Source organism: Pseudophryne corroboree, chromosome 6 (assembly GCF_028390025.1).
Source record: "Pseudophryne corroboree isolate aPseCor3 chromosome 6, aPseCor3.hap2, whole genome shotgun sequence".
Classification (NCBI taxonomy): domain Eukaryota; kingdom Metazoa; phylum Chordata; class Amphibia; order Anura; family Myobatrachidae; genus Pseudophryne; species Pseudophryne corroboree.
In genome coordinates this window covers 737384172-737409700 of record NC_086449.1, presented here as the reverse complement: position 1 = coordinate 737409700, position 25529 = coordinate 737384172, and the positions used below count along the sequence as shown (strand labels likewise).

The 25529-nt window shown below is 50.3% G+C and overlaps 1 protein-coding gene across 8 annotated transcripts in view; it reads left to right on the top strand.

Moving 5' to 3' along the window:
• Positions 1 to 15556: 15556 nt before the first annotated feature.
• Positions 15557 to 25529, top strand: part of PARP11 (poly(ADP-ribose) polymerase family member 11) — a 114185-nt gene continuing 104212 nt past the window's right edge. Inside the window, exons 1-3 of one of the 8 annotated variants that reach the window (XM_063928472.1) lie at positions 16142 to 16205; positions 24276 to 24407; positions 24768 to 24823. In XM_063928472.1, the coding sequence (XP_063784542.1) occupies positions 24812 to 24823 (12 nt within the window). In that variant the 5' untranslated portion in view covers positions 16142 to 16205; positions 24276 to 24407; positions 24768 to 24811. The other 7 variants (XM_063928471.1, XM_063928470.1, XM_063928466.1 and 4 more) reach the window with 7 other exon arrangements.

Genomic DNA, 25529 nt, shown 5'->3' with positions numbered 1-25529 from the left:
ATCTTTAGCAGTAAAGGCTGCAGGCAGACCTCTGGGAGCGGAGGCGATATCTGGACCACGGGAATCACACGGGAATGCACGGAGAGAGCTCAGAGCTAGGGCATAGAGTAGATACAACAAAGCACTGGCTCAGAGTAACATAATACCAGCCTACTTAAAAGCAACACAAGCACGGGATTGGCTAACACTTACCCACAGGTGTTTCACAAGTGCTCTCTATTTGGTCTCCAACATGGCCGCCTCCTATACTGCAGACACACAGCGGTGCCTTTGGCCATTTGGTCCCCACACTCCCAGCTCCCAGATCCTGCATCACCTGTGCCACTGACCACGCCGCGTCCCCACACGGCCGCACAGCACCGCGAGCAACCGCGGTGAGAGATCGGTTCGTGACACAGGACAAAGCCCTCAACTCCGACACACGTCTAGCAGAAGGTAAGGCCAACAAAGTGACAGCCTTCCATGGGAGAAATTTGACCTAAACCTCCGGTAGAGTCTCGAACCAATTCGATTGGAGGAACTGTAATGCCACGTTAAGATCCCAGGGCGTCGTAGGTGGCATAAAGGGAGGCTGGATATGCAGAACCCCTTTCAGAAAAGTCTGAACCTCAGGGAGGGAAGCCAACTGTTTCTGGAAGAAAATGGATAGGGCCGAAATCTGAACCTTTACAGATCCCAACCTCAGGCCCATATCCACACCTGCTTGCAGGAAGAGGAGAAACCGCCCCAGTTGAAACTCCACCATAGGAAACTTCTTGGACTCACACCAAGATACATATTTTTTCCAAATATGATGGTAATGTTTAGACGTTACTCCTTTCCTAGCCGTTATCAGGGTAGGAATAACCTTGTTCGGAATTCTCTTCCGAGCTAATATCTGGCATTCAACCTCCATGCCTTCAAACGTAGCCATGGTAAGTTTTGATAAGCGAACGGCCCCTGCTGCAGCAGGTCCTCCCGAAGAGGAAGAGGCCTCGGCTCTTCTAGCAGTAGATCCGCGTACCAAGCCCTTCTTGGCCAGTCCAGAGCAATGAGGATTGCCTGAACTCTTGTTCTCCTTATGAGTTTTAGAAACCTTGGAATGAGTGGAAGTGGAGGAAACACGTACACCAATTGGAACAACCACGGAGTCACTAGAGCGTCCACCGCCATGGCTTGTGGGTCCCTCGACCTGGAACAATACCGCCGAAGCTTCTTGTTGAGACGAGAGGCCATCATGTCTATTTGAGGTACACCCCAAAGATCTGTTACCTCCGAGAACACCTCCAGATGGAGTCCCCACTCTCCTGGATGGAGATCGTGTCTGCTGAGGAAGTCCGCTTCCCAGTTGTCTAATCCCGGAATGAAGATTGCTGACAGCGCCAAGGCGTGTTTTTATGCCCAGAGGATGATTCTTGTTATCTCTGACATTGCAGCTCTGCTCTTCGTTCCGCCCTGTCGGTTTATGTAAGCCACCGTCGTTACATTGTCCGACTGCACTTGAATGGCTCGAACTCGCAGAAGATGGTCCGCTTGGAAAAGACCATTGCAGATGGCTCTTAGTTCTAGAATGTTTATTGGAAGGCTGGATTCCGGTCTTGACCACCGTCCTTGGAAGGTTTCCCCCTGAGTGACTGCGCCCCAGCCCCGGAGACGTGCATCCATGGTTAGAAGGACCCAATCCTGAATCCCGAACCTGTCGCCCTCCAGAAGGTGAGGTAGTTGCAACCACCAGAGGAGTGAAATCCTGGCTATAAGCGACAGACGTATTCTCTGGTGCATGTGTAGATGAGATCCTGACCACTTGTCCAGGAGATCCAGTTGGAAGGGCCGAGCATGAAACCTTCCGTACTGTAGAGCCTCGTAAGAGACAACCATCTTCCACAGAAGGCGAATGAACTGATGAACCGAAACCTGGGCTGGCTTCAGGACATCCCGGACCATTGTTTGTATCACCAACGCTTTCTCCTCCGGGAGAAACACCCTCTGCACTTCCGTGTCAAGAATCATTCCCAGAAAAGACAACCTCCTGGTCGGCTCCAAATGTGATTTCGAAAGATTCAGGATACAACCGTGTTCCCTGAGCAGATGAGTCGTGAGAACAATGGACTGCAACAACTTCTCCCTGGACGATGCCTTTATCAGCAGATCATCCAGATATGGGATTATGTTCACCCCCTGTCTGCGGAGAACCATCAGCTCTACCATCACCTTGGTGAACACCATCGGTGCTGTGGAGAGGCTGAATAGCAGTGCCTGGAAATGATAGTGACTGTCTAACAGTGCAAATCTGAGATAAGCCTGGTGAGGCGGCCAAATCGGAATGTGAAGGTACGCATCTTTGATATCCAGGGATACCAGAAACTCTCCCTCCTCCAGACCTGAAATCACTGCTCTGAGAGACTCCATTTTGAATTTGAACACCCTCAGGTAAGGGTTCAACGATTTCAAGTTCAAAATTGGTCTGACCGAACCATCCGATTTTGGTACCACGAAAAGGTTTGAATAATGGGGGTCATTCCGAGTTGATCGTAGCTGTGCTAAATTTAGCACAGCTACGATCATGAACTCAGACATGCAGGGGGACGCCCAGCACAGGGCTAGTCCGCCCCGCAGAAATGCAAAGGCATCACACAGCGGCGATGCCTTTGCACTTCAAGAGTAGCTCCCGTCCAGCGCAGCTTTAGCGTGCTGGCCGGGAGCTACTCTTCGCTCCCCGGCCCACAGCGGCTGCGTGTGACATCATGCAGCCGATGCGAGCCACTCCCCGCACGGTCCGGCCACGCCTGCATTGGCCGTACCACGCCCACGAAAGGGCAGCCAAATGCAGACGTTTCGCCCCCTCCCGCCCATCGATCACCTCTGCCTGTCAATCAGGCAGAGGCGATCGTAGCGCAGTGACGGGCAGCCATGCGCCGGCGCACTGCGGCACCTGCGCAGTTCTGACCCGAACGCTATGCTGCGAAAAACTGCAGCGTGCAATCGGGTCAGAATGACCCCCAATAACCCTTGTTTTGCATATGAGGTGGAACTGGGACTATGACCTGTGACTTTTCCAATTTTAGGATGACTTCCTGTAGGATAGCCCTGTCTGTCAGCAAAGCTGGCAAGCCTGATTTGAAGAATCTGTGAAACTCCAGTCTGTACCCCTGGGACACAATATCCTGTACCCAGGCATCCAGGCCGGACGACACCCAGACGTGTCTGAAACGTCTGAGTCTCGCACCCACCAGCCCGTCCTCCAGGCTTTGAGGTCCACCGTCATGCTGAGGATTTTGAGGAACCAGAAGCAGGTCTGGTCCTGGGAGCCTGCGGGTGCAGACTTTTTGGATTTTGCCCGACCACCTCTAAAGAAAGTGGTAGGAGGCTTGGACTTTTTTGCCTTAGTGGTCCGAAAGGACTGCGGCACAGCTGAAGAAAATGGTTTCTTCGCAGAAGGTGTAGCAGAGGGAAGGAAAGGTGACTTACCCGCAGTTGCCGTGGAAATCCACGCATCCAACGCTTCCCCAAATACAGCTTGACCTGTGTAGGGTAGGTTCTCCACACTTCTCCTGGATTCCGAGTCTGCAGACCATTGGCATAGCCAGAGTCCCCTGCGGGCTGAGACCAACATGGAAGATATCCATGCAGTCAGCGTACCCAGGTCCTTAATGGATTCGACCATGAACCTCGCAGAATCCTGTATGTTACGTAAAAATAATTCAATGTCACTTCTATCCATTGTATCCAAATCCTCTATTAATGTGCCTGACCACTTTACTATGGCTTTAGAAATCCATGCACAGGCAATAGTGGGCCTTAACGCCACTCCTAAAGCAGTGTAAATGGATTTGAGCGTAGTGTAAATCTTGCGATCAGCCGGTTCTTTTAACGCGGTAGATCCAGGGACAGGTAAAATCACCTTTTTAGACTGTCTGGAGACAGATGCGTCCACAATGGGTGGGTTTTCCCATTTTTTTTCTATCTACCTCAGGGAAAGGAAAAGCAACCAGAACCCTTTTTGGGATCTGGAATTTTTTCTCCGAGTTTTCCCAGGATTTTTCAAATATAGCGTTTAATTCTTTAGACGCAGGGAAGGTTAGCAAGGTTTTCTTATTGTCAGTGAAGTCAACCTGCTCAGGTGGCGTGTCATTAATGTTTAACACATCTCTAATGGCTTCAATCATGAGCTGCACCCCCTTAGCAAGGGATGCTGCCCCCCTCAGCACATCCCCATCACCGTCTGCAGTATCAGTATCAGAATCGGTATCCGTGTCATCTTGCATAATTTGGGCAAGTGCATGTTTCTGTGGGAACATGCTAGGGGATTTTGCCAGAAGCCCCCCTGTAAAATAATAAACTCTAAGAAAACTTTTTCTAGAGAAACTCTGGAGAGCTCCCCTAGCTGTGACCGGCTCCTCCGGGCACATTTTCTAAACTGAGTCTGGTAGGAGGGGCATAGAGGGAGGAACCAGCCCACACTCTCAAACTCTTAAAGTGCCAGTGGCTCCTAGTGGACCCATCTATTCCCCATGGTACTAATGTGGACCACAGCATCCTCTAGGACATAAGAGAAATAATGAGTTTTATGGTAAGAACTTACCTTTGTTAAAACTCTTTCTGCGAGGTACACTGGGCTCCACAAGGATTAGACAATGGGGTGTAGAGTAGGATCTTGATCCGAGGCACCAACAGGCTCAAAGCTTTGACTGTTCCCAGAATGCACAGCGCCGCCTCCTATATCACCCCGCCTCCCAGCACAGGAGCTCAGTTTTTAGTTAACCAGCTCAATGCAGTAGCAGGAAAAGAGACGACAACAGTTAGTAGCCACATACACCACACTCTTACGACAAGAGAAGTGTCAGCGGCTAATGCCATACCAACCCAAAGAAGCTAAGTGCGTCAGGGTGGGCGCCTTGTGGAGCCCAGTGTACCTCGCAGAAAGAGTTTTAACAAAGGTAAGTTCTTACCATAAAACTCGTTTTCTGCTGCGGGGTACACTGGGCTCCACAAGGATTGGACAATGGGGATGTCCCAAAGCAGTTCCTTATGGGAGGGGACGCACTGTAGCGGGCACAAGAACCCGGTGTCCAAAGGAAGCATCCTGGGAAGCGGCAGTATCGAAGGCATAGAACTTTATGAACGTGTTCCCGGAAGACCACGTAGCCGCCTTGCACAATTGTTCAAGGGTCGCACCACGTTGGGCCGCCCAAGAAGGTCCAACAGACCGAGTAGAATGGGCCTTAATGTGAACAGGAGCAGAGAGACCAGCCTTCACATAAGCATGTGCATTCCCCATTCTAATCCATCTGGCCAGGGTCTGCTTGTGAGCAGGCCAGCCACGTTTGTGAAATCCAAACAAAACAAAGAGAGAATCAGATTTTCGTATAGAAGCAGTTCTCTTCACATAGATACGGAGAGCCCGTACCACATCCAAAGACCGCTTTTTGGGAGACAAATCAGGAGAGACAAAGGCCGGAACCACAATCTCCTGATTAAGGTGAAACGAAGAAACCACCTTAGGTAAATATCCGGGACGAGTCCTAAGAACCGCCTGAGCACGGTGAAAAATCAGATATGGGGAACTACAAGACAAGGCACCCAGATTCGACACTCTTCTAGCAGAGGCAATAGCCAGCAAGAACACCACCTTAAGGGAAAGCCACTTAAGGTCAGCTGAACCAAGGGGTTCAAACGGAGGCTCCTGCAACGCCTCCAAAACCACCGACAAGTCCCAAGGAGCCACAGGAGGGACATAGGGAGGTTGGAAACGCAACACGCCCTCAGTGAAAGTATGAACATCAGGCAAAGTCGCAATTTTTCTCTGAAACCACACGGGACAAGGCAGAAATATTAACCTTTAGGGAGGCCTGACGCAGGCCCAACTCTAGGCCTTGCTGCAGAAAAGCCAAAAGATTGGCTGTACTAAACTTGGAAGCGTCATAATTGTTAGATGCGCACCCAACAAAGTAGGAATGCCAGACCCTATGGTAAATCCGAGCAAAAGCCAGTTTCCGGGCCCACAACATAGTTTTAATGACCTCTTCAGAAAAACCCTTAGCCCTTAAAACGGAAGCTTCAAGAGCCACGCCGTCAAAGACAGCCGGGCTAGGTCCTGGTAGACACAGGGGCCCTGAACGAGGAGGTCTGGGCATTGTGGAAGTAGAATTGGACGCTCTGACGATAGGCCCTGCAGGTCTGAGAACCAGTGCCGTCTGGGCCACGCTGGAGATATGAGAAGCAGATTTCCTTTTTCTTGCTTGAACTTCCGAATTACCCTGGGCAGGAGTGACACCGGAGGGAACACATACGGCAGCCAAAACCTCCACGGTACCGCCAGCGCATCCACAAATGCTGCTTGAGGATCCCTTGTCCTTGCTCCGAAGACCGGAACCTTGTGATTGTGTCGAGACGCCATCAGATCCACGTCTGGAAGACCCCACTTTTCCACGAGGAGTTGAAACACTTCTGGATGGAGGCCCCACTCGCCGGCATGCATGTCCTGACAACTGAGAAAGTCCGTTTCCCAATTCAGGACTCCCAGAATGAATATTGCTGATATAGCCGGTAGATGGCGTTCCGCCCAACATAGAATCCGTGAGACTTCCTTCATTGCCAAATGGCTTTGAGTGCCGCCTTGATGATTTATGTAAGCCACTGTGGTGGCGTTGTCCGACTGTACTTGAACAGGACGATTCTGAATTAAATGCTGGGCCAGGTTCAACGCATTGAAGACCGCCCGCAATTCCAGAATGTTGATCGAGAGGAGAGATTCCTCCTTGGTCTACCGATCCTGAAGGGAGTGTTGCTCCAGCACCGCGCCCCAACCTCTTAGACTGGCATCTGTCGTCAGCAGGACCCAGTTGGATATCCAGAAGGGACGACCCCTGCACAATTGTTGGTCCCGGAGCCACCAGTGTAGCGACAGACGGACCTCCGGAGTCAAGAAGATCATTTGAGATCTGATCCGGTGAGGCAGGCCATCCCACTTGGCAAGAATCAGCCTCTGGAGGGGGCGAGAATGGAGTTGAGCATACTCCACCATGTCGAATGCTGATACCATTAGGCCCAGCACCTGCATTGCCGAATGTGTCGACACTTGCGGACGAGAAAGGAAGCAATGAATCCTGTCCTGAATCTTCAGGACTTTCTCCTAAGACAAGAACAACTTCTGGTTGTGAGTGTCCAACAACGTTCCCAGGTGCACCATGATCTGAGCACGGACCAGGGAGGATTTCTTCCAGTTGATGAGCCACCCGTGGGCTTGTAGAAACCGGACCGTCATATCCAGATGACGCAGGAGAAAATCTGGGGAATTTGCCAGGATTAACAAGTCGTCCAGATACGGCAGTATCCTGACCCCTTGACGGCGGAGTACCACCGTCATCACCGCCATAACTTTGGTGAAGACACGCTGAGCTGTTGTTAAGAAATGCCCGAAACTGGTAATGTAGGTTGCCAGTAGCGAACCTCAGGTATTGTTGATGTGACACTGCTATAGGAATATGCAGGTAAGCATCCTGTATGTCCTGGGAGACCATGTAGTCCCCAGGTTCCAAGGCCAGAACTATAGAGCGAAGGGTTTCCATACGGAACTTGGAAACCTTCACAAACCTGTTCAATGCCTTGAGGTTGAGAATGGGCCGGGAGGACCCATTCGGTTTCGGGACTAGAAACAGCGGAGAATAGTACCCCCGGCCCCTCTGAGCAAGAGGCACCTGTACGACGACTCCTGTATCCAGGAGGGTCTGTACCACCGAGTGTAGAGTTTTTGCCTTTGTCTGGTCCAAAGGGACGTCTGTCTGGCAATATCGATGAGGGGGTCGGTTTTTGAAGGCTATGGCGTAACCTCGAGTGACGACTTCCCATACCCAGGCATCTGAAGTAGTCTGCAACCATTCCTGGGTATACCCTAGAAGCCGGCCCCCCACCCTGGGATCCCCCAGGGGGAGGCCCGCCCCGTCATGTGGCAGGCTTATCGGTCTTGGCAGCTGGCTGACGGGCAGCCCAGGCTCTTTTGGGCTTCGGCTTACCAGGCTTGGAAATGCGGGCCTGTTTATGGTACGCCTGACCTTTTGCTTTACCTGAAGGACAAAAGGACGTACCTTTAGCCTTCGAAGGAACGGTATTAGGCAGACATGCAGTTTTGGCAGTAGCCAAATCAGCCACAATCTTATTTAAGTCCTCCCCAAACAGAATATCTCCCTTGAAAGGGAGTACCTCCAGGGTTTTTCTAGAGTCCAGATCCACAGACCAGGATCTCAGCCACAATATCTGGCGAGCCAGGACTGACGTAGTAGAGGCCTTGGCTGCTAGGATATCGGCATCAGAAGCCGCCTCTTTAATATATCGAGAAGCTGTGACAATATATGACAAGCATTGTCTAGCATGGTCAGAAGAGATTTCAGCTTCTAACTCCAAGGCCCATGCTTCAATAGCCTCTGTAGCCCATGTAGCTGCAATAGTGGGCCTTTGTGCAGCACCCGTGAGGGTGTAAATCGCTTTCAGACAACCCTCCACACGTTTATCCATAGGCTCTTTTAGAGGCGTGACGGTAGTGACAGGTAGAGATGAGGAAACCACCATCCTAGCCACATGTGAGTCCACTGGAGGAGGCGTTTCCCAATTTTTAGACAGCTCTGGCGCGAGGGGATAGCGAGCCAGCATCTTCTTTTGAGGCACAAACTTTGTACCCGGGTTTTCCCAGTGTTCCTGACGTATATCCATTAGGTGGTCAGAGTGAGGTAAAACTTGCTTAAGCACCTTCTGACGCTTGAACCTATCTGGTTTCTTAGGAGGGACGGATGGCTCGGGATCATCCGTAATCTGCAGAATTAATTTAATAGCCTCCACAAGATCAGGAACATCCACATGTGAACTACCCTCCCCATCAGCCGTATCTGAGTCAGAACCTGAGGGGTCAGTATATGTGCCGTCTTCATCAAACGAGGTGTCAGTGACAGCAGTGGATTGTGAGGAGATAAGCGCTCGCTTAGAGGACCTCTTGGACTTAGGCGAGCGTTGGTCAGACTTTTTAGTAGTCAAGGACTGGTTCAACTTGTTTAATTGAGCAGATAAATCATCCGCCCACGGCGGGTTAGCTGCAGGGACCACATACGGTTGTACCGGCATTGGGGGTCCCATAGGGGGAGTTAGTTTATGAACTAGCGTATGCAGAAGCGTGGAAAAAGCGGCCCACGGTGGGTCAGTATGTGCCTCCGTTGCCACAGTCCCACTGGGGGGCAAGGAGCCCCCAGAACCAGAGCCCACAGCTGCTATATTCTCCTCATATGGCTCCGTGGCGTCAGCAACACCGGCAGTGTGTTCAGCCCCAGAACCGTTACCCTTACAAGCAGACATGATATAACTTGCAGTATGAGGTTAACACAGTACAATTATCAGCAGCACTATACCTCTAAACCCAAACCCCTGCGCAGTGTAGTCAGCACTAGCAAAGATAAAGGAGAGATATGGTGACTAAATCACAGAGAAAAATACGTAATACAGTATATCTTTGTGAAAATCCTATATTAGATAACGCCTGACGCACCAAGCCCACTCAGGTTATAGAATATAGGGATAGCAGGTTGAGTGAAAGACACGAAATGGACACCACTCAGCTATCAAATGCACACACAGAAAGTCACAGTTTGTACAATGCAGAGGTTATTACTGACAATAATACTGCACTGGACTAGCTTACACAGCTATATAACAATAGATATAACAGTACACAGTAAGAACTGGATGTATATCACAGGGTAATTGTACTATAAAACCCTGACTAAGTGCACTCTTTCTTAACTATCACCGTCTAAAAAGGCAGGTAGAATACTTAAGTGTCATGTAAAGGCACAGCGCTGACAACCAGGCGGCTTTACATAGGAGGATTTGCCCAAGCAGTCCCAGGAACAGTGAGCTGAGGGATAATGGCGCCGCAGACACTGACAGGGAGTGAGGAAAAGACAGATATGCAGCTCCAGGGCGGGAACACTTGCTAGAAATGGCACCCTGGGGCTGGGGGAGGGGCTTCAGGTCTAAGCCTTATCCCCCTTGCTGGCAAAACCACCGGGTACTGTGGGCGAAATTAAAATCGGTTTTAAGAGAAAACCTGACCTGCGCCCATGCCCTGGTGATCTAGTGGGATCGCCTGTATCCACAGTGTCCACCGCCAGCGCACGCGGCCCGCCTCCCACTGACCGCGCCGGATCGCAATTAAGACCGGGTCCCGCAAGCGGGACCCACTTACCACCTCCCGAAGCGTGGCCACGCGATCCTGGAGAGCCCCAGCCGTGTGTGTCTAACGTGAAGAAAACCGGAGCCTCCGCTGTAGGTACCCGGCAACCAGGGCTCGGGAGTGTACAGCGCCGCTGGGGAGAGCTGGAGCTGCAGCAGTGAATGTCACAAGCATAGGTGTGCGCAGGGGGGGTGCCTGGTGCGCACAGGCACCCCCTAATGTCTGGCACCCCGATCTCACATGCCTGATGCAGCGATCGCCGAGCATGCTGATTACTGTCCCCTCTGCGCTGCACCCTGTCAGGACCTCATTACCAACCGGACGCCTGGGTCAATCAAGGGTGCCACTGACACCGGCTTTCAAATTCCCAACTCCACCTCTATGTACAAAAACAGTGTGATGTAACGTTATTACGTCATGCTGCTTGTATGCCCACCCGTCACACCCACCACATACACACCTCTCTCTTTCTATGCTGTGCCAACGCCAGCCACTGATGAGGAGCAGCATGCAGCCAGCGTTCCTCTTAGGAAGACAAATTCAATACTGGCAGGCAGTCGGCAGCAAAATTGACACGTCACACGTCACTCGTTTTTCCAGCAGCGGCAATACTAGTCTGCGACTGTCAGTGTCAGTGAGTGACTGACTTGTAAGTAAGCTGTTGCAGCTTGCAGAGGAAAGAGGGGGGGCCAGACCAGGCTGAGTAGGAGCAGTGTAATTGCAGTGAGTGCCATCAGGGGTGTGTCACAACTGAGGGTTTAGGCTGACGGGAGGAATCCTCAGTTGTAGGGGCTGAGATTAAGTTAAACCTGGGAGGTTTAATCAGACCCCTGGACATGTAAGTGCAGATTGATTACCCGAAGGTGTGACCATGACAACCAGTTTAAAATTCAAAATAAATGTTTATTTAACAGACTCCGTGAAATGACAAGCAGCATTCAAAGTAAATCAAAGACAGTGGCAAATAACACAGTTCCTGGATCACATAACCATAGGAGGTATCTCAGAGCACTGGTAGGTATAGAACAGATGTAAAAGTCCTTTGATGGAATCACCTTACCAGGCCTGGTTGTAGTAGTGGAGATAGCCGAGGAACATGCCAGTAGTTGTAACAGGTGAATCTGTAACGTGAGTATGCTGCTGTATCAGCTGGATGGAACCAGCCAGGTGGTAAGACACGGAGTGGATGCTGAGTGGAATCAGCCGGGTGATGAAACACAGAGTGGATGCTGAATGGAATCAGCCAGGTACTAAAGTCACGGAGTGGATGCTGGATGGAAACAGCCAGGTGATAAACACAGAGTGAATGATGTGAGATGCTAGGGAGCGCAGAAACTGAATAGCTGATAAATGATTACAGGTGGTAGTGGATACTGCTGGTAAGATAGGATCTGCTGGATCAGCATCGGTGTTTAGTAGAAGCTGAAATCTGTTGAAAGCTGGCTGCTGGAAACAGATTGTAGAAAGCTGGAAACTTGGACAGCCACGGAAGACTGTAGAGTCAGGCTGCACCGCAAGATGGAAAGCAGGTGCGGGTCTCTTTGTGGATGCTGGAGACAGGAACTGGAACCTGGAGAAACAAACCACAGGAGAGAGAGACTGGAACAAGGTATGACATTCAAAGCACTGACATCTATCTGGCCTAGACACAGGATACTTATACCTGCTGCTATGCAGGCATTGGCTAGGCAATTATGCAGATTCCAGAGACGGTGGATTGGAGGAATTGGAGCATGTGATCAAATCCAACATGGCTGCGCCAATGCTGGAACCTGGAGGGAAAACTAGTTTGAAATGAAATGTGCAAACATAGTGATAATGGCAGCGCCGGCCGCGGAAGACAGGAGACGCCAGATGACTGTTATATGCTGAGACACTTGGAGGGCAGCAGAGGCCGCGGCAGGCATGATACACTATACTGAGAACCTGCAGCAATAACACAGGAACGGCGGCGGAGGCCGCGGAGGACGGGCGACGCCATGTTGGATTAAAACATGGCGCCGCTGTGATAGTGTCTCAGAATGACAGGAGGGATGTGCAGAGTGTTGACACAGATGAGATCTGGACTTGGAACGCTGGGCCAGTCTCAGCAGACACCTAAACGGCAGGTAATGGCGTCCAGATACCTGGATCGTGACAGGGTGTTTGTTTGGTGCACACCGCAACATCTGACAATGAATCTGCTTTATTAGGATTGGTACAAAGGTGGATATTTTATATGCATTGACCATCAATAGATGGTGCTAGACACGCCCAAAAGGCGGTGCTAGACACACCCCTCCGACGGTGCACCCCCTAATAAAATGTGCTGCGCACGCCAGTGGTCACAAGACATTTACCACCGCTGCTGCCCTTGAAGTCTTCACTTTTTACCTCATAAAAAGCTTTTCTTAGGGCTGCCTGGAGCAGCCCCTCTGTTCAGTGCCTGCTTACTGCAGCACCAACTTACAAAACTGAGCTCCTGTGCTGGGAGGCGGGGTGATATAGGAGGCGGCGCTGTGCATTCTGGGAACAGTCAAAGCTTTGAGCCTGTTGGTGCCTCGGATCAAGATCCTACTCTACACCCCATTGTCCAATCCTTGTGGAGCCCAGTGTACCCCGCAGCAGAAAGGACAAATAATCTTATAGTGTGTATCCAGTTTAGGAAATGGATTGTTGACATTTTGACCATGTTGACATCTTAACATGAAGCTGCAAGTCTCAATGAGCTCTGCCAACTTTTGGTTGCCAGGGCTTGCTGGGACCTCTAGTTTTACATTTGGAGTGACGCAAGTTGCTTAAGCTGGTTTATATTTCTTGCATATTGGAAATGCAAATAGCACAGACTGAAGCAGATTTTTACAACTATGATACTTTGGGGGTCAGTTCAATTACCCAGAGTTGACTTGATGCATGAGTAAATCCAGTCATATGGTTGGCGAGTTGCGATGCTGTTATCAGCACTGCGACGCCGTTGCAACAGCAACTCGCCCTCCTTGTGGCTAATCGACTTGTAGGACTGCAGTTTTATAAATAAGTGACATAAGTCATATAGCCTTTGTATCCTGTCTTCTTTTCCGTTACTGTATTTTATATACTTTGTGTTATTTTCTCTTTTGTGCATATTAATATCCTACCAGTTATTCCCTATTTAAGTCCAAGGATAGCACATGTCCTGTGGAGACTATTTCTGAAGTTCCAGAGGGGGTAAAGGATTGGTTAGTCCTCATTCCCTCTGCCATTAAGTACATGCATTTTACTAGTGTTTGTAATGCTAGTACAATACAGGTAAATGGGTAGAACAATAACAATGAGTTCATCAGTCTTTGTTAATGATGATAATACATTCTGGTGAGATGCTTTTTTCTGAAGGTATCATGTTCCAATAACTTGCATTTAATGCACTGGCGAAACTACTTGCATTCCTAACCCCCTCCAAATAGATACCAAACAGCTCTCATAAAGTTTAAAAGAGCCCTTTCAGTGGGTTGGCAGGGATGGTCATTGACAGGTCAATCATTGATGGTCGATGGTTTTAATCCATCTGAGGAAAACCACGGTTCTGGGCAGAAGAGAAACAGAGAAGCAGGCACACAGGTGCAGGAGATAAGCAGAGTCAGACACAGGGGGGCAAAAGGGAAGCCGAAAGGTAAACATGGATGGACAGGAGAAAAGTGGAGACTCAGAAGCGAAAGGAGAGGAGAGAAGACGAGAGGTAGATGCGGAAGGACAGGAGAGAAGCCGAGAGGTAGACGCGGAGGGACAGGAGAGAATCCGAGAGGAATACGCAGAGGGACAGGAGAGAAGCAGAGAGGTAGACGCGGAGGGACAGGAGAGAAGCGGAGAGGTAGACATGGAGGGACAGGAGAGAAGTTGAGAGGTAGACGCGGAGGAGCAGGAGGGAAGTTGAGAGATACACACAAAAGTACGGGTGAGAAACAGAGATGCAGACACGGAGGGGTAGAAGAGAAGCAGAAATGCAGACACGGAGGGGTAGAAGAGAAGCAGAAATGCAGACACAGAGGGCCAGGAGAGAAACAGAGAGGAAGACTCAAAGGGGCAGGAGAGTAGCAGAGATGCAGACATAGAGAGGCAGGTGAGTAGCAGAGAAACAAAGAGGGGCAAGAGGAAAGTAGACACAGAGGGAAGTAGAGAAGCAGAGATGAGGGGCAGGAGATAAGCTGAAATCCAGGCAAACAGGAGTAGAAGAGAGACAGACACAGATGGGAGGCAGAAAGACCACAGAGGGTCAGAAGATAAGCAGAGAGGTAGATACAGAGTGATTGGATGGAAGCAAACACAGAGGAGCAGAGAGGCAGACACAGAGGGGCAGGGAAAAAGCAGAGAAACAGACAGAGATGGGCAGGAGAGAGGTAGTGACGCAGACAAGGGGGAGGAGAGAGGCAGTGACGCAGACAAGGGGGCAGGAGAGAAGCAGACACAGAGGGGCAGGAGAAAAGCAGACACAAAGGGGCAGAGGAGAAGCAGTGATGCAGACAAGAGGACAGGAGAGAAGCAGAGGGGCAGGAGAGAAGCAGACACAGAGGGGCAGGAGAAAAGCAGACACAAAGGGGCAGAGGAGAAGCAGTGACGCAGACAAGAGGACAGGAGAGAAGCAGAGGGGCAGGAGAGAAGCAGACACAGAGGGGCAGAGGAGCAGACACAGAGGGGCAGGAGAGAGGCAGTGACGTAGATACAGGGAGGCAGGAGAAAGGCAGACACAGAGCGACAGGAAGAGAGGCAGAGTCAGACACAGAGGAGCAGGAGAGAGATAGACACAGTGGGGCAGAAGTGAAGGTGACACAGGCAGGAGAGAGACGCAGAGAGGGAGACACAGAGTGGCAGGAGAGAGGCAGACACAGAGTGGCAAGAGAGAGGCAGACACGAAGTGGCAGGAGAGAGGCAGACACGGAGGGGCATGAGAGAGGCAGACACAGAAGAGCAGACACAGAGTGGCAGGAGATCGGCAGACACAGAGTGGCAGGAGATCGGCAGACACAGAGTGGCAGGAGATCGGCAGACACAGAGTGGCAGGAAAGAGGCAGACATGGAGTGGCAGGAGAGAGGCAGACACTGAGGGGCAGAGACGCAGACACAGAGGGGCAGGAGAGAGGCAGACACGGGCAGAGAGGAAGACACAGAGGGGCAGGAAAGAGGCAGACACAGAGGGGCAGGAGAGAAACAGATAGGCAGATACAGAGGGGCAGGAGTGAAGGTGACACAGAGTGGCAGGAGATAGGAAGTGACGGAGAGACGGGGGCAGGAGAGAGGCAGACACAGAGTGGCAGGGGAGAGGCAGACACAGAGTGGCAGGAGAGAGGCAGACACAGAAGGGCAGGAGAGAGGCAGACAGAGTGGCAGAGACGCAGACACGGAGTGGCAGGAGAGAGGCAGACACAGAGGGCAGGAGAGAGGCAGACACAGAGGGGCAGGAGTGAAGAAGACTCAGATGGGCAGGACTGAAGCAGAGAGGCAGGTACAGAGGGGTAGGGGTGGAAGGGATAGAGGAAGACAGATGTAGGGGCAAAAGAGACAGAGTAGAAGGAAAGAAAGTGGAGTATAGACAAAGGGAGAAAGGGTGTGAGAGGGAGAGTGAGGTGGTAGCGGGGGGGGGGGGGGGGGGGGTGCGCTGAAGAAAGAGGCGGCGGCATTGCAGATAACTACAACAGTATTATGTGTGTGTGAACTGTCAGTGTGTAACGGCCTCGCAGTACACATCCTCCGTGCTGCTGCTGTACTGTCAGTGCGTGTCAGCACGCCGAGGGGCGGCCGCTTCTGAGTCACTGCTGCCGGACACGCAGTTCCCGTTACGCCTACTCCGGTTTCGTTTCTCTGCACAGCTGAGTGTGAGCCGGAAATGGTCTTGGGAACAGGTGAGCGAGTTGTAGGGAGCAACGGGTCAGGTGGTGAGCGAGCTGTAGGGAGCAACGGGTCAGGTGGTGAGCGAGCTGTAGGGAGCAACGGGTCAGGTGGTGAGCGAGCTGTTGGGAGCAGGGTGTCTGGTGTTGAGCGAGCTGCAGGGTGTCAATTGGTGAGCGAGCTGGAGGGAGCAGCTGGTTTGGTGGTGAGTGAGCAGTAGGGAACAGAGGGCTGGGGTTGGTGTGTGTGAGCTTTAGGAAGCAGGTGGTGAGGGAACAGGTAGTGAGCGAGCTGTAAAGAGCATGGATCAGGTGGTGAGCGAGCTGCAGGAAGGAGAGGGCCAGGTAGTGAGCAAGCTGTAGGAAGTAAAGGGTCAGGTGGTGAGCGAGCTGGTGGAAACGGGGTTAGGTGGTGACCAAGCTGGTGGAAACCGGGTCAGGTGGTGAGCGAGCTGTACGAAGGAGGGGGCCAGGTGATGAGCGAGCTGTAGGAAGCAAGGGGTCAGGTGGTGAGCGAGCTGCAGGGTGTCAATTGGTGAGCGAGCTGGAGGGAGCAGCTGGTCTGGTGGTGAGCGAGCTGTAGGAAGAAGGGGGCCAGGTGGTGAGCTAGCTGCACTAAGGAGGGGGCCAGGTGGTGAGCAAGCTGCACTAAGGAGGGGGCCAGGTAGTGAGCGAGCTGTAGGAAGGAGGGGGCCAGGTGGTGAGCGAGCTGTAGGAAGCAAGGGGTCAGGTGGTGAGCGAGCTGGTGGAAACGGGGTCAGGTGGTGAGCGAGCTGTAGGAAGCAGGGTGTTCAGGGGGTTGGTCAGGTGGTGAGCGAGCTGTGGGAAGCAGGGTGTCAGGTGGTGAGTGAGCTGTAGGAAGCAGGGTCGGTCAGGTGGTGAGCAGCTGTAAGGAGCAGGGGGTCGGGTGGTGAGCGAGCTTTAGGGAACGGGGTCGAGTGGTGAGCCAGCTGTAGAGAGCATGGATCTGGTGGTGAGGGAGCAAGGGGTCAAGTAGTGAGGGAGCAGGGGGTCAGGTGGTGAGCGAGCTTGAGGGAGCAGAGGGTCAGGTGTTAGCATAGGGCAGTGAGCAATAATGAATGAATTCGGGCTGAGAGCAGGCCATGATGGGTGTGCGATGCAGGGCTTTAGCCGGTGTTTCAACGGCAACTCACACCCTTCGCATGTAATTGGATTGTTCACGTCTGAAAACGAGTATGGATGTGTTGCCTATAGCAACCAATCATATCCTAGCTATCATTTCTCTAGTTAAAGTCAAGAAAATGATACATACAATTTGGTTGTTTTGAACAACACATCGGGGCCGATTAAATTATTTTAGGAGTCTAAAAATCTCATTTAAATAGGCTTTTTAGACGCCCAAACAATTGTCAGAATGCAGTTGTGTTTGGGCACCCATGCACGTCGCGCCCAAACGGACTGCGTTTAGCCGCCTAAACTCCCTGCTTTGGGCGTCCAAACGGGAGTGCTGAGTTTCCACATATTTTCTCACATCTTAGGAGGCTGCAAGAAAAAACGTCAGCCCTGGGGCTACTGGGCATCTAAATGGAGCAACAATTGAACTGCTCCATTTTCGGCCCCCTGCGAGGTAAAACAATTGAATCGGGCCCATCTACTGTTCCTTTTTTATAGGTTTAAATAAACGTGCTCGTTACTATTGATTCCACTAGCAATGTTTTGGAAAGAGGGACTTGAACTTGGATGTTGGTAGGCTACAGCAGAAGCTAGGGGTATGGATCAATGGGTCGACCCATATTAGGTCAAAAGTCAGAAGGTCAACCCCATACGGTTGACGCACATTACATTGTCAGGTATAAAAGGTCAACATGGTCATTAGGTCAACAGCTGCAAATGGTCGACAACATTTAAAAAAAATCCATTTCTTTTTCTACTATTTTCATACTCCACCATCCACGTGAAGTACGCTTGGGAAGGGTGTAGTATGAGCAGCCGGGATCCCGGGGGCCAGCATACCAGCGCCGGCATATTGACAGCTGGGCGAGCGCTAATGAGTTCCTTGCGGGCATGGTGGCGCGCTACGGCTATTTTCTCTAACGTCCTAGTGGATGCTTGGGACTCCGTCAGGACCATGGGGAATAGCGGGCTCCGCAGGAGACAGGGCACATCTAAAAAAGCTTTTAGGTCACATGGTGTGTACTGGCTCCTCCCCCTATGACCCTCCTCCAAGCCTCAGTTAGGTTTTTGTGCCCGTCCGAGAGGGTGCAATCTAGGTGGCTCTCTTAAAGAGCTGTTTAGAAAAGTTTTTTTTTAGGTTTCTAATCAGTGATTCCTGCTGGCGACAGGATCACTGCAACGAGGGACTTAGGGGAGAGACTTGCAACTCACCTGCGTGCAGGAGGATTGAAGTCTTAGGCTACTGGACACTGAGCTCCAGAGGGAGTCGGAACACAGGTCAGCCTGGGGTTCGTCCCGGAGCCGCGCCGCCGATCCCCCTTACAGACGCTGAAGAACGGCAGAACGGAGGTCCGGAAACAGGCGGCAGAAGACTCCTCAGTCTTCATGAAGGTAGCGCACAGCACTGCAGCTGTGCGCCATTGTTGCTACACGGCTCACTGATCTCGGTCACGGAGGGTGCAGGGCGCTGCTGGGGGCGCCCTGGGCAGCAATATAGATTACCTTAGAGGCAAATAAATACATCACATATAGCCATTAAGGCTATATGTATGTATTTAACCCAGGCCAGTTTTCCTAATAACCGGGAGAAAAGCCCGCCGTGAAAGGGGCGGAGCTTATTCTCCTCAGCACTCAGCGCCATTTTCCTGACCAGCTCCGCTGGTGAGGAAGGCTCCCACTCTCCCCTGCACTACAGAAACAGGGTTAAAGAGAAGGGGGGCATAAATTGGCGATATAATTATATATTAAGAGCCCATATATAGAAACAACACCTTCTAGGGTTGTTATATACATTATGGCGCTTTTGGTGTGTGCTGGCAAACTCTCCCTCTGTCTCCCCAAAGGGCTAGTGGGTCCTGTCCTCTATCAGAGCATTCCCTGTATGTGTGTGCTGTAGGTCGGTACGTGTGTGTCGACATGTATGAGGAAAATGTTGGTGAGGAGACGGAGAAAATTGCCTGTAATGGTGATGTCACTCTCTAGGGAGTCGACACCAGAATGGATGGCTTACTTATGGAATTACGTGATAATGTCAACACGCTGCAAGCCGGTTGACGACATGAGACAGCCGGCGGACAAATTAGTATCGGTCCAGGCGTCTCAGACACCGTCAGGGGCTTGTAAAAACGCCCATTTACCTCAGTCGGTCGACAGACACTGACACGGACACTGACCCCAGTGTCGACGGTGAAGAAACAAACGTATTTTTCCTTTAGGGCCACAAGTTACATGTTAAGGGCAATGAAGGAGGTGTTACGTATTTCTGATACCACAAGTACCACAAATAAGGGTATTTTGTAGGGTGGGAATAAACTACTTGTAGTTTTGCCTGAATCAGATAAATTAAATGAAGTGTGTGATGATACGTGGGGTTCCTCCGACAGAAAGTTATGGGCGGTATACCCTTTTTCCCGCCAGTAGTAAGGGCGAGTTGGAAAACACACCTTAGGGTGGACAAGGCGCTCACACGCTTATAAAAAACATGGCGTTACCGTTTCCAGATACGGCCGCCCTCAAGGAGCCAGCTGATAGGAAGCTGGAAAATATCATAACAGTATATACACACATACTGGTGTTATACTACGACCAGCAATCGCCTCAGCCTGGATGTGCAGCGCTGAGGGGGCTTGGTCGGATTTCCTGACTGAAAATTTTGATACCCTTGACAGGGACAGGATTTTATTGTCTATAGAGCATTTTAAGGATGCATTTCTATATATGTGTGATGCGCAGAGGCATATTTGCATTCTGGCATCAAGAGTAAATGTGATGTACATATCTGCCAGACGAAGACACGACAGTGGTCAGGTGAGGCAGATTCCAGACGGCATATGGAAGTATTGCCGTATAAAGGGGCGGTCCATTGGACCTGGTGGCCATGGCAACAGCTGAAAAATCCACCTTTTGTTACCCCGAGTCACATATTGGCAGAAAAGGACACAGTCTTTTCAGTCTCAGTCCTTTCGTCCCCATACGGGCAGGCGGGCGAAGGCCAGTCATATCTGCCCAGGGGGAGAGGAAAGGGAAGAAGACTGCAGCAAGCAGCTCATTCCCAGGAACAGAAGCTCCTCACGGCTTCTGCCAAGTCCGCAGCATAACGCTGGGGCCGTACAAGCGGACTCAGGTGCGGTAGGGGGTCATCTCAAGAGTTTCAGCAACACTCGCAAGGGAACTCCGGGATCCTACATGTAATATCCCAGGTGTACATTGGAAATTCGAGACGTCTCCCCCTCACACAATTCACAGGCTGTAATCCCAGCAGGTGATAATCAAAGTACCCTTCTTACAACAAGGAAGGGGGTAGTATTCCACACTATATTGTGGTACTGAAGCCAACCGGCTCGGTGAGATCTGAAATATTTGAACACTTACATACAAGCGTTCAAATCAAGATGGAGTCACTCGGAGCAGTGATAGCGAACCAGGAAGAAGGGGACGATATGATGTCACTGGATATCAGGGACGTTTACCTACAGGTCCAAATTTGCCCTTCTCACCAAGGGTACTTCAGGTTCCTGGTACAGAACTGTCACTATCAGTTCAGACGCTGCCGTTTGGATTGTCCACGGCGCCCCGGGTCTTTACCAAGGTAATGGCCGGAATGATGATTTTTCTTAAAAGAAACATGGACGCTTTCCTGATAAGGGCAAGGTCCAGAGAACAGTTGGAGGTCGGAGTAGCACTATCTTAAGTAGTTCTACGACAGCACGAGTGGATTCTAAATATTCCAAAATCGCAGCTTTTTCCGACGACACGTCTACTGTTCCTAGGGAAGATTCTGGACACAGTCCAGAAAAACGTGTTTCTCCCAGTGGAGAAAACCAGGGAGTTATCCGAGCTAATCGGGATCCTCCTAAAACCAGGAAAAGTGTCAGTGCATCATTGCACAAGAGTCCTGGTAAAAATGGTGGCTTATTACGAAGCAATTCCATTCGGCAGATTTCCCGCAAGAACTCTTCAGTGGGATCTGCTGGACAAATGGTCCGGATCGCATCCTCAGATGCATCAGCGGATAACCCTATATCCAAGGAAAAGGGTGTCTCTCCTGTGGTGATTACAGAGTGCTCATCTTCTAGAGGGCCGCAGATTCGGCATTCAGGATTGGATGCCGGTGACCACGGAGGCCAGCCTGAGAGGCTGGGGAACAGTCACACAGGGAAAAAATTTCCAGGGAAGTGTGATTAAGTCTGGAGAATTCTCTCCGCATAAATAAGCTTAGAGCAATTTTATAATGCTCTAAACTTAGCTAGACCTCTGCTTCAAGGTCAGCCGGTATTGATCCAGTGGGATAACATCACGGCAGTCGCCCACGTAAACAGAAGGGCGGCACAAGTAGCAGGAGGGCAGTGAAAACTGCAAGGATTTTTCGCTAGGCGGAAAATCATGTGATAGCACTGTCAGCAGTGTTCTTTCCGGGAGTGGACGACTGGGAAGCAGACTTCCTCAGCAGGCATGACCTCCACCCGGGAGAGTGGAAACTTCATAGGGAAGTTTTTCAACATGATTGTGGACCGTTGGCAAAGACCAAAGGTGGACATGATGGCGTCCCGCCCGAACAAAAAACGGGACAGGTATTCCGCCAGGTCATGAGACCTTCAGGCGATAGCTGTGGATGTTCTGGTAACACCGTGGGTGTACCAGTCTGTGTATGTGTTCCCTCCTCTGTTTCTCATAACCAGGGTATTGAGAATTATAAGACATAGAGGAGTATGAACTATACTAGTGGCTCCGGATTGGCCAAGAGGGACTTGGTACCCGGAACTTCAAGAAATGCTCACAGAGGACTAAGGGCCTGGGGAGCTAAGAAGGGACTTGATTCAGCAAGTACCATGTCTATTCCAAGACTTACCGCGGCTGCGTTTGACGGCATGGCGGTTGAATGCCGGATCCTGAGGGGAAAAGGCATTCCATAAGAGGTCATACCTACCCTGGTCAAAGCCAGGAAGGAGGTGACCGCACAACGTCATCACCACATGTGGTGAAAATATGTTGCGTGGGTGAGGCCAGGAAGGCTCCACGACGGAAATTCAACTAGGTCGATTTCTACACTTCCTGAAAACAGGAGTGTTTTGGACCTCAAATTGGGGTTCATTAACATTTAAATTTCGGCCCTGTAGATTCTCTTCCAGAAAGAATTGACTTCAGTTCCTGAAGTCCAGATTGTAAAGGATGTATTGCATATACAGCTTTTTTGTGCCCCTAGGGGCACCGTGAGATCTCAACATAGTGTTGGGATTTCTTAAAATCATATTGGTTTGAACCGCTCAAATCTGTGGATTTGAAATATCTCACATGGAAAGTGACCATGCTGTTGACAAATATCTCACATGGGAAGTGACCATGTTGTTAGCCCTGGCCTCGGCCAGGCGATTGTCAGAATGGGCGGCTTTGTCTTACAAAAGCCCATATTAAAATTTTCCATTTGAACAGGACAGAACTGGGACTCGTCTCCAGTTTCTTCATAAAGGGGTGTCAGCGTTTTCACCTGAAACAACCTCTTGTGGTGCCTGCGGCTACTAGGGACTTGGAGGACTCCAAGTTACTAGACGTGGTCAGGGCCCTAATATATATATATATATATATATATATATATATATATATATATATATATATATATATATATATATATATATATATATATATATATATATATATATAGTTAGGACGGCTGGAGTCAGAAAGTCTGACTTGCTGTTTATACTGTATACACCCAACAAGCTGGGTGCTCATGCTTCTAAGCAGTCTATTGCACGCTGGATTTGTAGTACAATTCAGCTTGCACATTCTGTGGCAGGCCTGCCACAGACGAAATATGTAGATGCCCATTCCACAAGGAAGGTGGGCTCATCCTGGGCGGCTGCCCGAGGAGTCTCGGCATTACAACTTTGCCGAGCAGCTACGTGGTCAGGGGAGAACACGTTTGTAAAATTTTACAAATTTTGATACTCTGGCTAAGGAGGACCTGGAGTTCTCTCATTCGGTGCTGCAGAGTCATCCGCACTCTCCCGCCCGTTTGGGAGCTTTGGTATAATCCCCATGGTCCTGACGGAGTCCCCAGCATCCACTAGGACGTTAGAGAAAATAAGAATTTACTTACCGATAATTCTATTTCTCGTAGTCCGTAGTGGATGCTGGGCGCCCATCCCAAGTGCGGATTGTCTGCAATGCTTGTACATAGTTATTGTTACAAAAATCGGGTTATTACTATTGTTGTGAGCCCTCTTTTCGGAGGCTACTTCGTTTTGTTATCATACTGTTAACTGGGTTCAGATCACAAGTTGTACGGTGTGATTGGTGTGGCTGGTATGAGTCTTACCCGGGATTCAAGATCCTTCCTTATTGTGTACGCTCGTCCGGGCACAGTACCTAACTGAGGCTTGGAGGAGGGTCATAGGGGGAGGAGCCAGTACACACCATGTGACCTAAAAGCTTTTTTAGATGTGCCCTGTCTCCTGCGGAGCCCGCTATTCCCCATGGTCCTGACGGAGTCCCCAGCATCCACTACGGACTACGAGAAATAGAATTATCGGTAAGTAAATTCTTATTTATTCTTCCTCCAGGGGAGTCGTGGACCCCCAAGAGGGAGAATTTGTGTCGGCATGCCGGCGGTTGGGATCCCGGCCGGCGGTATACTGAAGACCACCCCTTGGGGATAGTAACCTGTTCCAAGCAAAGTGGTAGCGGAGAGAGGCACCTTGCCCATAGCGTGACGAACAAAGTGGTACCCTTATTGTGGCTTACAGTGTGAAAAATGTATTTACATTTTTTTTTTAAACCTTAAAAATAGTGTGCTGACTTTTTTTTTTATGTCAACCTTTTTTGTCCCGTTGATCTTTGGTACCTGTCGACCGTAGACCCTGTCAACCTTTCACATGTCGACCATGTGGGGTTGACCTATCATCTAGATACTGAAGCAAGGCTGCCAGAGAGAGAGAGAGTTTGATAAGTGCACGCATGCTGTCCTCAGTGTTTAGTAGTCGTGTGGAATAATAAAAGTATATATACTATGTTACAGATTATAGGGGTGAACATACCATAGGCTTATCTTGCTTCTTTTGTAAGATGTTTTAGAACTGTATTATATTATTGTTTTATTTCTTTTTCCTTAGACTGCATTCTGTCTTAGGACATTTCCTGTCGTATAAAGTTGACATATGGTCTGAGAATGGCTATGAAACAATATAATGGACGTTCTTAGAGTTCCTTTTGGAAGTCCTTTCCAGTTCACTATGACCGAGATGGTAAACACGCGTTTTTTTGGGCATGATATTTACAGTTGGTGCTGCAGCTTACGTGTTACATTGTACTGTACCGCTGAAATATAAGCAAAGACCGACAAATCCTGGGCAATGTCTTCACTGACCGCATAGACAACTGGCCACCATTTCTTTCTGCACTTTGTATAATGTCAGCATCTTCTTTAAGGTACCCAGTCTTGTCTACTTGATCTCAAGTTTGCAGATACGAGCTCTTATCAGTGAACAATAATGCACAAGGCACCTCTTAGGGCTCAAACAGGTGTATAGCATGTTAGCCTCCAAAAGTGAGGATCAAACAATGATGTATTGAATATATTAAAGTTACTTCCTAATGTTTTTCAGCCCTCGGCTCAAGAGACCATCCCCTGATTGCAGAAATATGACACATGGGGATAGAGGTATAATTTGTCGTTATGGGGATTAGTGTTATCAGTGTACGTTACGTACTGGTGGTAGCACTTCTCCCCAATGCGGAAATGTGTGGTAAATGACAGGGGCGCTGCTCTCTAGAAGATGGCAAGGCAGACGTACGAATGGTGAGTGGCACTGACCACTCCTGCAGCTGTCATTGCAGTATGCATAGCACTGTCCCTGGCTGTCAGCTCTGATAGCATGGGATTGTTCATTCACAAAACAATTAAAGTTTCTCTAACGTCCTAGTGGATGCTGGGAACTCCGTAAGAACCATGGGGAATAGCGGGCTCCGAAGGAGGCTGGGCACTCTAGAAAGATCTTAGACTACCTGGTGTGCACTGGCTCCTCCCACTATGACCCTCCTCCAAGCCTCAGTTAGATTTCGTGCCCGGCCGAGGTTGGATGCACACTAGGGGCTCTCCTGAGCTCTTAGAAAGTTATAGACTTAGAATTTGTTATTTTCAGTGAGACCTGCTGGCAACAGGCTCACTGCAGCGAGGGACTAAGGGGAGAAGAAGCGAACTCGCCTGCTTGCAGCCGGATTGGGCTTCTTAGGCTACTGGACACCATTAGCTCCAGAGGGATCGACCGCAGGCCCAGCCTTGATGTTCGGTCCCGGAGCCGCGCCGCCGTCCCCCTTACAGAGCCAGAAGCAAGAAGATGGTCCGGAAAATCGGCGGCATGAAGACT